The sequence below is a fragment of the Epinephelus fuscoguttatus genome, linkage group LG6 (assembly GCF_011397635.1).
Source record: "Epinephelus fuscoguttatus linkage group LG6, E.fuscoguttatus.final_Chr_v1".
Taxonomy (NCBI): domain Eukaryota; kingdom Metazoa; phylum Chordata; class Actinopteri; order Perciformes; family Serranidae; genus Epinephelus; species Epinephelus fuscoguttatus.
Window position 1 is genome coordinate 25,073,422 of NC_064757.1, and position 16,194 is coordinate 25,089,615.

The 16,194-nt window shown below is 42.1% G+C and overlaps 1 protein-coding gene across 2 annotated transcripts in view; it reads left to right on the plus strand.

Moving 5' to 3' along the window:
• unc5ca (unc-5 netrin receptor Ca) overlaps nucleotides 1–16,194 on the plus strand; it is a 286,639-nt gene that overhangs the window by 236,860 nt on the left and 33,585 nt on the right. For both annotated transcript variants that reach the window (XM_049579110.1, XM_049579112.1), the window contains one exon: nucleotides 10,351–10,542. In XM_049579110.1, coding sequence (XP_049435067.1) covers nucleotides 10,351–10,542 — 192 coding nt within the window. The remainder of the gene's footprint in view (nucleotides 1–10,350; nucleotides 10,543–16,194) is intronic.

Sequence of the window (16,194 nt, forward strand, 5' to 3'; positions counted from 1 at the left end):
CACAGTCTTAACGCATGATTTATAATTCTGCACCGTACCCTACGCCGAAGCCTGATGTGCAACTCCCCAGAAATGTAACTACACATCACGGCAACACAGTCGTCCTGTCTATTTTTGTAAGCTGAAACCATTTCCCTCAGTGGAAAGCTTTTATTTACTTTAATTTCACAGATAAGAAACAATAAATTGTGAAGACAGTAAAGCCTCCACAAAATAGCATTTTAAATCTTGTATCATGGCTTCATATGAGTAGAGGAAATCTCCGCTCGTAGCTAGGCTAATTTATGCAGTGTAAAATGCCATAGACTTGTGCTAATAATGTTAGCATATTGTATATGTTTGGAAAACGTGTTTCGTATAAGACAGTTGTTTTGTCAGCGAACCTTGTGAGTTGTAATAGAGCCGATGTTTGTTAGGTTACCTTTGTTAAATGTTGCTGTTGTCCCTGGCTTCATATGAGTAGAGGAAAAGTCTGCTAGCCGCTAGGCTAATTTTTACAATGTAAAATTGTATAGGCTTGTGCTAAAAACATTAGCATGTTGTATTTGTGGCGAAAATGTGTCCAGCAAAAGACTAATACTTTGTCTGTGAATGCTGCAAGTTGTAGTGAAGCTGATTTGTGTACTTGTGTTTGAAACTTTCACTATTAAGCCATGTTTAATGTGTGTTTTGGGTGTGTTTTGAATTTACTTAACTTTACAGCACTTCACAGAAACCCCACTGCCGACTAGTGTGTTGGATGTGTAACTGCAGACACACTGCACAAGTATAAATGCTCACAACAGTGTAGGCCACGTGTGTAGGCTAAGACACAGGCTCTGTGAAGAGCTGACGCACAAGTATGAATCCAGCTTTAAGCCCCTTTCCCACTGGAAAAACCCCACTACCATCTGTCTTTCATCTTGGAAAAGTAACAATCAGCATTCATTCCCGAGATGAATGCCTCTTTATTAGTCAAGAGTAAATATCATCAACAGCTCCAGTCAGCTCCCTCTGATCGTCAGTGATGGAAATATGACACACTGATTTTTGCCTCTTTTGTTGGTGCAGTGTTGAAGGTCTTGGTGCCGTATTGTGCATGATGCAACATTTGCGAGACAGTTAGGTGAGAGGGCTTCTCCTGATCTGAGGGCAAGAGGAAATAAGGAGACAGCATACTGGCACTGTGAGAGACACCACCATATACAACAGCAAATAGAAAATGCTGAGTAAATGCTTTCTGCTGTTTACTAACCCTGAAAACATAACACAGAAAAGAAACCCCGTCTATTGGCAACGGGAGAGGCGTCTATTGCCTATTTTTAGCAAGTTTTCCGATGTTTAAAATAAACTTGCAAACATAGTAATTTTAGTGGAATAAGGGATTAAACTCATCTTGACCACAACAAGGTCCGTCGGTCATTCACACCTTCAGTCATGTATGAAGGCCGAAAACTTTTACCCTGAAGTCAAAAAAGTTAGTGGAAAAAACAGCATTACAATTATCAGTACTTTATTCTGCACTTGCACCCTCGTTTGTTTGCTTACACATCACTTTTTTGAGAATGTGACATGGCTGTTTGTGCCAGTCAGAGAGCAGCTTAGCTCGAGGCGATGAGAAGGGCGGGAGGTGGCTGAGCTGTAGATTTGTGCGGAGGGAGACAGCTTCTGTTCTGCCAGTATTTTTGTGATTCATATTTGTGGCCAGCAGACACTGAAAGAGGTCATGATGTTCCTTTTTGTTGGATAAAACACATTGCATTGAAAGGCTTGCGTTCAGCCCATTCGTTAAATGGCTGCAATTGCTTTATATCACAGGGTCTTTACACAATCTAATGACTTTATATACCTGTACAGAGTTGTTTGCTGTCATAGAAACACACCCCCTGTCTTTAGTGACTCTAAAGTGACTCCATATTTTCTTTCTTGGCACCAAGATTTTTTCCATCCCCACTACAGAAGATAAGGATAGACAGCTTTACAAATGACTGCTCGCTTTCTCTCTCTGACCGTCTCTCTTTAGTTCATCCCTGCCAGTTACTTAGAGCGGATATGTGTGCCAGGAGTGCAGTATGGGTGGTGTTTGCATGTTTGTGCCAAGCAAGATCAAAAAGGCAGTTGAATGAGTTTCAAGTAGTGATTCTCCACAGCTCTGCTTTGGATGCAGATCACAGAGAAGATAGAGACGAGCTAAGCTGAGTTATCCTTGTTTCCCTCTTCTTTAAATCCTGTCCGTGGCAGATTGGACAGACTCTGAGAATGACAAAAAGCTCAGCCAATCGATGGACAGCGATCCATGCTGACTGAGGGTGAGCCGGGGCTTCTGTTCCGCTAGCCCATGTGTGTAATCAACTGCCTGCGAGAGAGAGAGAGAGAGAGAGAGAGAGAGAGAGAGAGAGAGAGCATAATTCTTGCAATTTCCGCAGCCCCAAAGGTTTATTAGTCACACACTTTGGCACACGCATGCGGTTACCAACTGTATGTGACCAAATTACCAGACCCTTTTTTTTTTTTGATAAAGTTTTGCCAATTACAATGCCCATTATTACTGGGCACAGTGAGGCACAGCATTAGTCAGTCCACACACATACACACACACACACACTCGCCTCGACTGTACACTCCAAACAAACTGAATTTGGCATGTGCACAGTGAACCCTGGCAGAATAATTTCAGTTCTGCATCCGAGGACCATTTGGCTTTGACCAAACACAGGCACGACACACACTGCTCAATATTGAGCTAGTAAGGTAACGCTGTCATGCAAAACTATGACAAATTGCAATGCATTCTTGTTATAAAAAAAATGGAGAAAATAAAGGAAGGATGGTACGTTGTCAAAAGTCTAACACATTTTCTACCCTCCCTGAGCACGCCATCTCGTTCCCTAATGCCAAATGCCAAGATTTCTTAAACCATCATGGATCAAATACACATGTATAGATATTTTTAGTGTACATGCACACACATATATGTATATGATAAGAGATGCAGGTAGAGCAAATGACTTTGACAAGCAGATAGCAAGTGAACAGCACTGTCTCGCACCTTACCTGATGTATAAACTGTGATAGGTTGTTGCCTATGGGAGTAAGGATGTTCTTCTTCAGTCACACACACACACACACACACACACACACACCCCACTGTCTTCATGTCAACAGTCTCCCTATTGTCTAATTTGACTCTGATAGAACAATATCATCATTCTCAGTGTAAGGTTTGGTACCGTCCACATTTAAACCAATACCAGTACCAGTTCCAGTAGCTGGAATTCCATACCGGTATTCAACGATACTTTTTTCTGATACTTAACTTTCTTTGTAATAAAAAAGGAAGTAATTATTGAAGAAGCTGAAGGGGTGACATACTCGACTAAACATAATTCTAACCACACATAGAGCTAATCTGTCTGTCTGCTATGTGTGTTTATGTCTGTGTGTGTATGTGTGTCTGCTCATCAAGCACTGATAATAGGCTTTTACTAAAATAACACAGACAATAAAATCGACCAGATGCCAAAACTAGTAGCACTGCGGCAATGAAGCCACTTGCCACTGTGACGTCACCCATTAGTTTGTGGACTCCCGTTCAGCATTTAGGCCATCGCCATCTTGGATTTTTGGAGTCAGAATTGACCATGTAGGTGGAGCTTTGGTTGAGCGAGGGGTGGATCTAACTTATAGACTGTGACGCCCTGCAGACAGCCTGTCACTCAAGCAGCTCCACCCCATGTATGTGTAACTTTTATCCTTGCTTAAATGTATTAAATGTACAGGGTTGAGTTATATCCAATTGTGACAACCGTGCAGTTGTCTATGGGGAATTAAAGCTTTTGGCACTGCCGTGTTAGCTCCATTTTTCAGCCTCAGAGGTTGCTGCTTCTCAGCTTCCCGGCTTCAGTGCACTTACACCTCCTACCTGAGGTTAAACATGGTGGCTCCGCTGAGCTCTGTTGGTGGTGTTGTATCGGTGTTGTACCCTCGGTGGGTAGGGTTAGGACTAAGGTTTTGGGTAAGGTTTAAGTAGGGGGAAACACATATCAATAGGGAACCAGACTTCAACACAACACCAGCCTCAGAGCTCTGTGGCAGGCTTCCAGGCTTTGGAGCGCTTCATGGCACCTGCTCTTCTTGTTTAAACCTGGGGTTGCTGCACTCTCAGGTACCATCATTTAGCACTGATGGATTCAGCATGAATCAGTAGTCGGTAGAACCAATGTAATGTGGTCGGTACCCCTGAAAGTAAAGAGTTCTCTACTCTACTCAGTGTTGTCTCCAAGTGTATGGGTTTTTTCTGTGTTTGTTCACATCTATGTGGTCAGTGTACATTTGTGTGTGTGTGCATGTCCTGACCTTTAGAACAGAGCAGTCTCCCTCCTATAGAGAGCTGTCAGATATTTCTTGCTGGAACATCACAGGCGCATTGCTTATTCAGTTCCTCTGCTATTTATTAATCTAAATCCTATTTAGCCAGGCTTGTTGTTCATGCGTCGGACATAAAACTGCTCATACGAGGGGGGAATAGCACAGGACATAGTTGACTTGTGGATAAAAGTTAATATGGATGTGTGTGTGCCTGCCTACACATTCTTTGTGAGTGTTAGTGCTCGCATGACTGCCCGTGAAATTGAACATAGGTGTGCACCTATTAGTACTTAGTCAGACATGTGCTCTTTCCTCATTCTATCACTGCCGATTTTGTCATTCTGGCTTCACAGAGCAGCGCCTTGGGCCACGCTTAGATACACACAGAGGTCTAAACACATTATTCATTCATCTGGGTTTGGTCAAAGTGCACACCCACGTTCAGTCCCTTTTTCAGCCCCCATCTTGTCAAAAAAAGACGGCCTATTATGCAACACTGTCAGACAATTAAAGAACATCAGAATTAAAGAATAGACAACCAAAGCAGCACTTTTGCTTTTTATGTGGAGGCTCAACGAAATGAAAGACCAAAGAAGTAGACACATACGGAGCACAGAGAGGAGTTGAGTGCTGGAGAAAAGCTACTGTACATTAGTGCCAATTTTCTATTCTTTTTTTAAATTATTCTTCTCCCGATTCAAAAAATGTCATTGAGCATTCAGAGAGAGATGGAAGGCGTTTTTAAGATTAAGCTCAAATGCAAAGTCAGTCCATCAAAGACACTGTAGTGCATGTTAATGCAGCAAATAACTTAAAAATAATAATAGTTAAACTGAATTTTGCATGACCTGTCGTGGATATTGTGACATCACTGACTAAGAAGATTTGTTACTTCTCTGTTATATGTATATAAATATATATTTTTTCAAATTATAAATTAATTCCACCCATTTCCTTGAAACTTCAGAATGATTTTAGCATAATCACTGATTTCTCAACACAGATACCATGTATTACAATGCTGTTGCTTCTACTTAAGCACCATTTCTCAATGAATATGCTTAGTTCGCCACAGTCTAGATGAGGTGTGTGATGTTTACTCTTAAGGTGAAAGCAACAATAAAAATGTAGGACAGAAAAACAAAAAGAAAAGGGGGGAAAAAGTGAAAATTTATAGGAAAAAAGAAAATATTTGGTATCTAGCAGTTATATGTAGGTTACTCTGGCAGGTAGAAGCTCTAATGGGACATGTTGTTTCATTCATCTACGAATCAAACAGATGGAGACAGAGAGAGACACGGGGAGTCAGAGAGAGAGAGGTGTGAGTTGTGGGGGGAGAGGAAGATCTGAGAGAGATGGGATATAAACTGATAGACAGTGAAGAAAGGATTTTTAAGCCCACTGGTATAAAACACGTTAAGCTTAGTACACACACGCACATACATCAAAACCACAGCAGGCCATAGCCTAGTTAGCTTATCCCAAAGTGTCCCAAAACACTCTAAAGGAAAATAGGAATGGAAAAGGCAAGTTTAGAAGTGTTTTTATGGCTGTCTGGCACCCCATATGTTCTGAAGTTATAGACCTTCAAGTTAAAGTAGAAACAAGATAAAGATTCCCTAAATAGATGAGGATGATGGTGATCATAATTAAGATCAGGGAGTTGGTACTTAAGAGGATTATCCAATTCTATTCCCCCTTGGCAAGTGCAAGGACCTTGATAACAGGGCAACTTTGTGCAGCTGTGTCGTTGAGGCATTTGGGATTTTTTTAGCAATCTTTTTAACATCAAAAGCAAGCTGGCAACTGCAAATGACAGAACCCATAGGGGTTAAACTTAAGAGATTTAGAGGTAGTGCCTTAAGTTTGAGTTAAATGTGATGAACAGATATTTGGCAGTGATTTAAGTTGCTGTAACAAACCCCCCACTGTGCCATGAATCTGTGTAAAAAGAGGGGAAACTCTTGAACACAGATCAGGAGTTGTTAACATGAACTGCATCAGCGATGTTGTCAGAGGAAAATGTTGGCATTGTGCGTTTCTGCAAACCACGAATACCTTCAATTTGTACGTTTCATATACGTATATCATATCCACGTTTCTAAAGTGACGTAGTACATGAGCTGACTTTGTCACTTGGAGGTGGAGGGGATGGTGGATGGTGTGACACCTGCCAAGTGACAGAACACTGTTGTTTTTAGTGAATCATCACTACATTTCCAGCAGCTTTGTCACCACTAAAGGTGGGTGGTTATTTAGTGACCTAGGGTGACCAGACGTCCTGAAAAATTCAGTCCTGAAATCCAAGCAGTTGTCCCGAATCCTGAATCCTGTTCTAACTGTTCCAAAAATTACACTAGAGCAGAGTCTGGAGTAGTTATTGCCTGATAAAACATTAAAAACTGATTATGGTGGCTGAGTCGTCCTGCAGCTCCCGCCGACTGCACATTGGCTGTAGCAGTTCCTACATGAATTATGGGTGTTGTGGTTTTTAAATTTTGTACAGCAGTGGCGATGAAGTAGATGAAGAGAGCGCAAGTTGCAGCGGTGAGGACAGGGAAAGCGCAGGCAGCCACGAGAAGGAGTGATTTGCACGTTGCAGTGCAGCCTCTTGTTCTAACTGTTCAAAACTGTTCTACAAACTTGTTCTACAAACTGATACGCCTATAACGAATGTACCAGGCGTCTTTTATTTTGTTAGCTTTTATTTTTAATATCAAGTTTAAAGGACAAGTGCACTTACATTGATCACTTCCATAAAATAAAACGAGATATTGGAAAAGAGGAAAAGAATTTGGAAAATTTTTAAAGTTAAAATTAAATTAGGGAACTGATCACAGATGTATGTACTTTTAATGAAGCTGACATGTCATGACAGTCAAGCAAACACCCCCACCAGTACCTCCACCACAATCTGGTTTAAATAACACACTTTACATGGCATTTTCACATTCAGAGTTAAACTATAGATGTCAACAGTTAGGACTGGAGCTAATGATTGTAATTATTATTATAAATTCATCTGTCAGATATGAAGTAAGTACGTATTTTAAATGTATTTACATAGCACTTTTGGCAGACATAGGTCACAAAGTGCTTCACGGGGCAATATACAACAAGAAAGCAATCACAGAGACAAAGTGACTGTGTGAGCCACGTTGTGAAAAGTGCACAGCTAGCGAAACAATTTGCACACACACAAGAAAAAAGAAGAATTCATACAACACAACAACAATACATAGAATTTGAAAAAGTAGAGCACTGATAGAGGTGTGTCTTAAAAGAAACCACAGAGTCAGCAGATTGTAAGGGAGCAGGCAGAGCATTCCAAAATTTAGGTGCTATGGCCGCAAAAGCTCGATCACCACATGTCTGGAGACGAGTGCGAGGGGCAGATGACAAATGTAGCATATTTGAGAGTGCGAGCTGGAGAATACGGGTGAGGTAGTTCAGCTACATAGGAGGGTGCCTGACCGTATAATGCTCTGTGAGTAAGAATGAGAATTTTGAACTGGGTCCTAAACTCAGCAGGGAGCCAGTGAAGTAGTTTTAGTATTTTTATATCATCTCTATTAACTGATTTGTCATTTGTCTATAAAAAATTCCTGAAAAAAAAAAGAAACCTTGGGTATAATTTTTCTTTGTCCTGGACATAGTGCCCAGAGACATTTGATTCATTACAGTCACATAATTAAGAGGGACATGCTTTGCCCTCACGCTTAGCTCCCCAGAGACACCAGAAGTGGTTCATAGCTCCCTCAAGTGGTAAATGAGTAACTAACACCACCAGGAGTGACCTCTCCTCTGCAAATGTGTGTTTCATGCTTAGGCATATGTGAGCCTGGATGTTTGTGTGCCTCATCAAAGGATTATTTCGTGCATAATCAAAGTCGTGCTTTCTGAACTTGTTCTGATGCGACAACAGCAAATCCTTTAGCAAATGACTCAGGCTGTTTGTAGCTAAAAGCCTGTTATCTGCCTCTCAACTTTAAGGGCAGATTAAAAGGAGCATTCCTATACTTTTCTGCCTTCTTCTTAATAGCTGCAGACAAATCCCCTCCTACTAGCTACAGAGGACGTGATTATACAAGGAGTGCTTTAAGTGTGAGACGACTCGAAAAAAGTTCCACAGACACTTTCATGTTAAATATGTAGGATTGTTTGTTTCGCTGCTTTGAAGTTCAAGTACGTTCTGTTTTCTTCATCTTTGCTGTTATCACCTCCGTCTCTTTCTCCTCTCCTCTCCTCTCCTCTCCTCTCCTCTCCTTATTTATTGTGCCCTACTTGTTTCCTTTCATCCTCCCTGCTTCTTTATTCTCTTTTTTTTATGCTGCTTTTATTCCCTTTAACTCCCCTTCCCTTTCTGTTCACTCTTCATCTGCTTGTGTGTGCTCTTTTCTATATTCTTCTCCACTTACTGGCTCTACCTCCTCTTACTGCCTCATCATTACTCCCCTGTGCCTTTACTGCCTATTCCACACTACACAACTTTAGCCCTAATTTTCCACTCACTGACAGTTTTTTGGTGCTCCCCGACAAAAGCCCCAGATCAGAGGCAAGTCAGCACTGGCTCGGCATTCGTAAGTTGGTGCTCGAGCACTATGTCTGACCTATACTAAGACAACGGCTTTGCAGACACATCTTAGATATCTAGCAGGCAACATATCTGTAACTCTCAGGGACCTGTTGGTGAGCAACAGCCAATAAGAGCGCAAGACACATGTTGAGGGGTTCCCTGTAATAAAAGTAACTTTTCTGTATGTGTTGCATTTGCAACATGAACCAAAGTTGTTGTTGCTCCAAGAGGAAGAAGGCTATAGATAGCAAAGACGTGTGAAAACAGGTTGGCATGTGAGAATGTGTGGCAGCGACAACAAAAAAAAACAGTCTTGCCATGGTATTGCGTAGCTTTCTGTGTCACTTCTTGTGTGTGTTTTCATGACAAAGTGTAGTTTAGGCACCAGACATATTCATTAGGGATTCTACCCAAAGGAAGATCTTGTAATGTGTAACTTCCTGGTCAGTTACACGGTGTGAAAACCACAACTTTAAGACTCTTAAGTGCAACATCGTAGACAACTGGACTTGCTGGAGTTTCTTGAAGACGTTTCATTTCTCACCCAAGAGGCTTCTTCAGTTCTGACAGACTGGTGTGGAGTCGCAGGCTTTAAACTCTGAGTCGTTAAAGTCACATGTGAGCTCTGAGTTTCAGTCATAAAGGTCACGTGAGTCGTTGACCCACTCGGCCATCATATTACCTGAATGACTAAGAATCATCACCCTCAAACTTTAACACTCCCAATTACAAGATAACAAGTTATATAGTGTGAACAGTGCAGCTATCTGAGGACTTTGAAACCCGTGTAGTGCGAACTTAGCTGTCTCCCCTTCATCCTTAAGTGTGGCTCATACCTTTTACCATCAGCATCACCCATCACTTAAAATTTTCTTGCTCTACTTTAAAATATAGATCACGAATGACAATTCCACCGCTGTTCTTGCTGAAAAACCATTAAAGTCTGAGCTGGATTGATAAAGGATGTTAGGACCCTTGTAAAATAATTAACAGCCTTATTAAGTTTTAAGAGTTGCTACCATTCTTTTTTTCTTATGAAAGGTGTCTCTGTCTCTTGCTCCCCCTGTCTAGACAAATGATCATATTACACAAGCTGAGGGGCTATTTAAAAGTTTCATTTGAAATGGAACCTATAGAGATTGTCCTTTTTGAGTCCGATAGGTGGTCTGAGGTAGGAGTGAAATATTTGAACGCAAATTAGGAGTGACAGAGAGCTATATCGAGTTAATTTGAAGCCTGCACCACATTTCATCTCGTCTTGCATAAAAAAATATTGCTTTGTTCTCTGCCACTGCTCTGCTGTTCCATAAGAATTATCATTGTTGGAGCTGTTCATGGCCACTTTACTTGCTGATATGTATTTCCTCTTAAGACCAATATCTGTCAATCCGTAACAGTGTCTCTCCTCCTCTTTGTGTCCCCTCTAGCTGCTCCGAGTACGGATGATGTGGCGCTCTATGTGGGCATTGTCATCGCAGTGATTATGTGCCTGGTCATCTCTGTCATCGTGGCACTCTTTGTCTACCGCAAGACGCACCGTGACTTTGACTCGGACATCATCGACACCTCGGCGCTAAATGGAGGCTTCCAGTCTGTTAATATCAAAACAGCCAGATCAGGTAAGCATCGTTAAAGATAATGGCCTTAAATCCAGGGTGGAGAATACTACAGTATATAGGCCCTTTTCAGCCGTCTAAATGGACTCAACGGTGACTCAGCATTTTTTGTGCATATCTGAACACTCCAAGAACAGTCCAAGAGAACTCAGTCCACCTCAGGAGCTTGTCTGAGTTCAGTTTACGACAAGTCCACAGTGCAGTTCACTTAACCTGTGCACTGTGAACACAAAGTGCTTCAGGTTCTCTTTGCTCTTTACCATCACAGTTAGCCCTCTAGATCACATGCTATTGCACTGGAGTGCTTGAAAAAACAGACAAAATCCACGCTGGCCTGTAACGCTTGCAAGGACGCAGGATGAGGAGCAGTTTGGTCCATGGAAGATACTGCACGTCTCCAGATGTGGAATGTAGAATTCATCAACTCTAAAGGTTTCCTCCAGTTTTAAGTTCATCTGAAAGCGGGGGCTTCATAAGTGCATTCCAGTGCCACGCCGAAGTAAAACAAAAACTATGTCAGTATATATCATATAATATAGACTATGGTGTGAATAGAAAGAGGACCGAGGCCCCATCAGAGCTGAAGTTGACCAGAAAGAACTGAGTCCTCTTTCAAATGAAGTCCCTTTTCTGCTGGTCCACTTTTTGGTGCACTTTAAGAGGACTGAGTTTGGTTTGTTTAAAAATTACAAAACCTGACATCAGGCTGAAAAGCAGTGTTTCACTGCCCTCTCTGGTTGCACCTGTAATCACACCCAACTGTGATGTCACGATTACCTACACTACATGTGAACATCACTGCGGCAAGGTGAGAAGTTAAATCACTGGGGTATTTTCAGGGGGTGTTAAATAACTCTTTAAATAATGATTGCAAGATTACATGTGTGGAAAAGAGGTAGAAACAAAAAGAAACTCCATCTGGGCTGAATGAATTAAGACAAGTATACAGTGTGTGTTAGTTTCTAAGGCACAGTGGCATATTTCCAAACCTATTAAAGCACAAACAGATTTCAGAATAAATAAACAAAAAGTACCTTTAATGGCTTGCTTTCTACTCCTTTTAAATGTTTTTTTGTAAGATGGAGTGTGGCAGTGAGAGAGGGAGTTTGTCAGGAGTTCATATGCTTCAGCCTGAGTGGGCACCTAGATGCTCCACGGAGGAGATGCAGGAAGACCAGAGCAGAGTCTGCAGCAAAACAGCAACCCCAAGACTGGCAGGGACTCTGTGTGAAGAATACTCAGGCTGGTAGGACACTTGCTGTTGAGGAGGAACTTGACAGCAAGTGTCTGCCTCTTCTTACACTCTCACAAAAAGAGGACTACAGATTCAGTGCATTACACAATGATAGATAGATAGATAGATGGATAGTTAGAGGGACAGATGCATGGATTGATAGGTGGATACAGAGTACCAGACTTGATCACGTCTCTGTCCTGATAACTGTACCAGCTCTGTCCTCTTTAAGGCTTTCAAGCTACCATCATTTTGTTTCCCTCCTCAGCCTTTAGCTGTCAATCTGTGCTGCTTTGGATTAATCTCTGTCTCTACCAGAGACCACTCTCCTCCATCAAGGAGTCTCTCTCTGTCATTCTCCTCCTCTGTCTCACTCTTTCTTTCTCTCCCTACCCATCTGCACATTCAGGTCAATCACATTTCCTGTTTATCAGCATCCTCCTCTCTTCATCTCCGTCTCCGTGTCTCTGTCTTCCCCTCGCCCGTGTCTCCGCCTCTCTCCCGTCACAGTGACTCCTACCGCTGCAGACGCTCGCTCCCTGTTTGTCTCCCAGTTAGAGTGGAGCCATCGTTCACTCTCCTCTGTCTGTGTTGTCATTTCCTACTCTCTGTCTTTGGGAAATGAATGAGACAACAAAAAGCACGCAGCCACCCACACTCGTGCACCCGTGTGCATGCTCTCAGTAGCTTACTGGAAATGCCGAGATTGGACAGCGGTCATGGATGAATCAGGGGATCAGTCCCCAGACGCCATGAACTTCTGGCTTTTCCTGTAAGACTGTGTCAGATACATGACAAAACAATATTTGGCTTAAAACCCCTAAAAAAAATCGATAAACCTGCTCAGAAAAACATCCATGCAGGCCGTAAGCACATGAGCAAACAGACATGCCCATAAATGTGAATTAAATATTGTGGTTACATCTACAACACAGATTTTGTGTTGATCAAATTGAGTGACATCTACAATCTACAAAATACCTTTAAAAGGATACTTACATAGTTTCTGTATGTGGTCGGTTGTAGGTGGATGATTAACATTCATATCATGGTGTACAGTAAAAACAGGAAAGTGAGGTCAGAAAGGATGCAACGCAAATTGGTAAACAGCAAGCTAAAATAATTGTGTGTGTGTGTACGTGGATGCATGTACGTGCCCGCATGTACACAAGGGCGAATGCTTTTGCATGAGCGGAGATTGGGTGACATTTTATCAGCGAAGCATTAGGATGCTTGTCACTCTGCGTCGAGGGACCATCTACGATTACTATTAATGAAGAATTATGTCCCTGAGTGTCTGTCTCTCTGTCCCCCTCTGACAGGCACGAATGTGCACTTGTTTCAGAAAAGGCCTGCTTTTCTGTTTTCAGATTTTCTCGCTTTCTTCCCTTCATTTCTTCATTCTGATTCTTTCTCTGTGTGTCTCTCTGTGTCTCTCTCTTTCTCTCTGTCACTCTCCCTCTCTTTCTGTGGCTTTCCGTTAGTTGTTAATTAAATTTCAGCAGGGATGATTTGGCAGGAATACCCGCTGGCTTTAAGGGTAAACAGCCTGGTGATAGAGAGAGGGAGAGAGTGATAGGTGACAGATGTGTGTGCGTGGGTGGGTGTGTTGGGGGTGGTGGGGGGTGATAATGAGGGATTTTAAAATTAGAATGGATGGGCTCGTGGAGGGAACGACAGGATTTCAGGCTCCTCAGCCAAAAAAATAAAGAAAAAATAGAGCCGAGTGCGAACAAATCTGGAATTGTCCTCAGTAGGTAACTGGCCTTTTTTTTTTTTTTTTTTTTTTTCTTTCTTAAATTTTTTAATTTTATATACTTTATTAATCCCCAAGGGGAACTTCAATTTTTTCACTCTGTTGTCAATTACACACAGGTCTAAACACACACGTGCACAAACAGGACCTATACATGCACTAAGTGGAGAGATGTCAGAGTGGGGCTGTCCATGACAGGCGCTCCAAGCGGTTGGGGGGTTCGGTGCCTTGCTCAAGGGCACCTCGGCAGTGCCCAGGAGGTGAACTGGCACCTCTTCAGCCACCAGTCCATGCTCCATATTTTGGTCCAGATGGGGACTTGAACAGGCGACCCTCCAGTTCCCAACCCAGGTCCCTATGGACTGAGCTACTGCCGCCTACTCTTGCCACCAGCACCAATGTTACCCTTACTCTCCACATCTTTTCTAGCTCCTCTTTCAGCCCATGGTATTTTTCGAGTTCTTATGTCCCTTCTTCCTGATGTTGCTGTCTCTCGGGATTGCTACATCTGTCCTCGATCTAGATGTTGGGTTTTGAAGCATCCATATATCCCACAACCTCTGCATGTAGCCCTTCTCAATGGGGTTAGTTGAATGGTAGCATTCCAACAGGTCCATATTGTCTGCTCTATTCCATCTATATCTTGTTCCAGTAGTCCATTTCTCATCAGGTTGCCTTGGTTCTTCAACACCTGATGTGGTACTTGTTGACCCAGGTGACGTCAGAGTCACTATGACTTTTGCATTTGCCTTTTCACCCATCCTGAGGTAGGATAGCAGCATCAAGAACCTTGCCTAAGGGTTCACAGTGGATATGTGTTACCAGGGAGATATATATAAATATGTATATATTCATATTATATGTATTGAAATTGTTTATATGTACAGATTTATACTTTTCTACCCCTAGAGTACATTGTTATAAGTCAAAAGGTGGTAGCAAGATGGTTGAATAAAACTAGCCACAAGAGTGACTGACCATGCGGGTCACTTGGAGCACATTCCCTTGATTCACTTTGGTAAAGTAAACTCTCATGTAGGATTTACTGTTTATTGATATTGCCAAATGTTTTATTATTACAATCAGCAGCACTTGGCTGCAGCATCTTTCCAATTACCCAGGAGGAAGCGAGGCTGACATTCTGGCAGACGGAACAAACTGAAGTCAAGTCATTGTTTTTAAATTGTTACTAATATTTTCACTCATTTTCACCTTTCAGAGGTTTTTTAGCTGCTTGACTACAAAACTGTGTGTTAGTGAGAATTCCCTGCCAAAGATCAAAACATTAAACCCGCTAAGGTTGCAAGTGTCAAAAAGATAGAGTGATTGCTAAAGGTAGAGCGAGGTTGTTGCTGTTACTAACTGACATACTGTAAACAGTGCTTAAATATTGCATGTGAATGGATTAGCATACTGTACTGATTAGCAGTTGCCATGCTCCTGCTGTTGCCCTCTGGCTCACACTCACCTATCCACAATGAGCACAGAGGGGAGTCTCAGAGAGCTTTACCTATCCATCCCCACTGACATCATGTAATTTCCACGTACTGTGTGTGCATGAGTGTGTACAGCGTAGTGTACACATTGTTGGTATGCAGGACACATGTTTGCATATGTGAGTGCTTTTGCAGTGCCCATGTTTAACATTGCAGATGTGTTTTATTCATGACAGTGCTCGTATATGTGTGTATAAGTGAGCCGCTCGAGTGTTTGCTTGCAGTACGTGAAAAGTTTCCACCATTAGCATCAGCTGCGGCAACTCCTCAACGAGCAGTGTAAAACATCAGGATACATACACAACTAGTACAGCAGAATCCACTCAGTAGCCTCAAGTCACATCTGACCCAGCGCTGGTGAGAGTTTCATTTCCATTCCATTGTTGATTCCATCCACAAATGATTTATAAGATAGCATAGATCAATTTACTGCTTTGTTTAAAACAAGACTGTGTGACTTAAGAAAGAGGAAATAAAACAGTGTTGCTGCTAGAGCCTCACTTGATCTAGTGTGACCTGCAGCATGTGGTTGCCAAGGTTATCAAACTTAAGAGAGATGCTTATCAAGTAAATTTGCTGACTTTATTGCTTTTGAATACTTGTGCCCCTGTTACACTGCATTTCAACATCTCACAGATAAACATGATGAAGTCTTTAAAGCTACTGAAAATGAAGATGAATTCAATACACCACTGTTCTGTAATTGCCAATTGTGGCCAGAGTGGCCGCTATTTGACAGAAGTCACATTGGGTAGCTTTAAAGTCCAGATGAAACGGCATTCCAAGAGTATCTAGTTGTAGTTTTGTGATGTATGTCAGAGGGAAACAGAATAGGCAGGTAGGATTTAACTGTAGGAGGAATTTGCTTTGATCGTTCAGAAGTGGGCGTGTCATAACAGTGAGGCCTTTTGAAGGTGTAAGAGATAACATTATCTGTCAGAGAGAGATGAAGCCCGTCGTATGCTCCGTACACTTACTGAAGCAGTCCACTGTAAAGTGCCTTGTGTATAATCTGGAGCTGTCACAGATACCACTTTCCTCAGTGTGAATAACTTTTAGCCTGTGGTCCTGTAACTACTTTTTTGGGGGAAACAAAGACACAGCGACATGCCGTTACTAGCTAGCTAACTTAATCTTAGCTATGTGCAGCTAAATGTTGCAGATTGAGT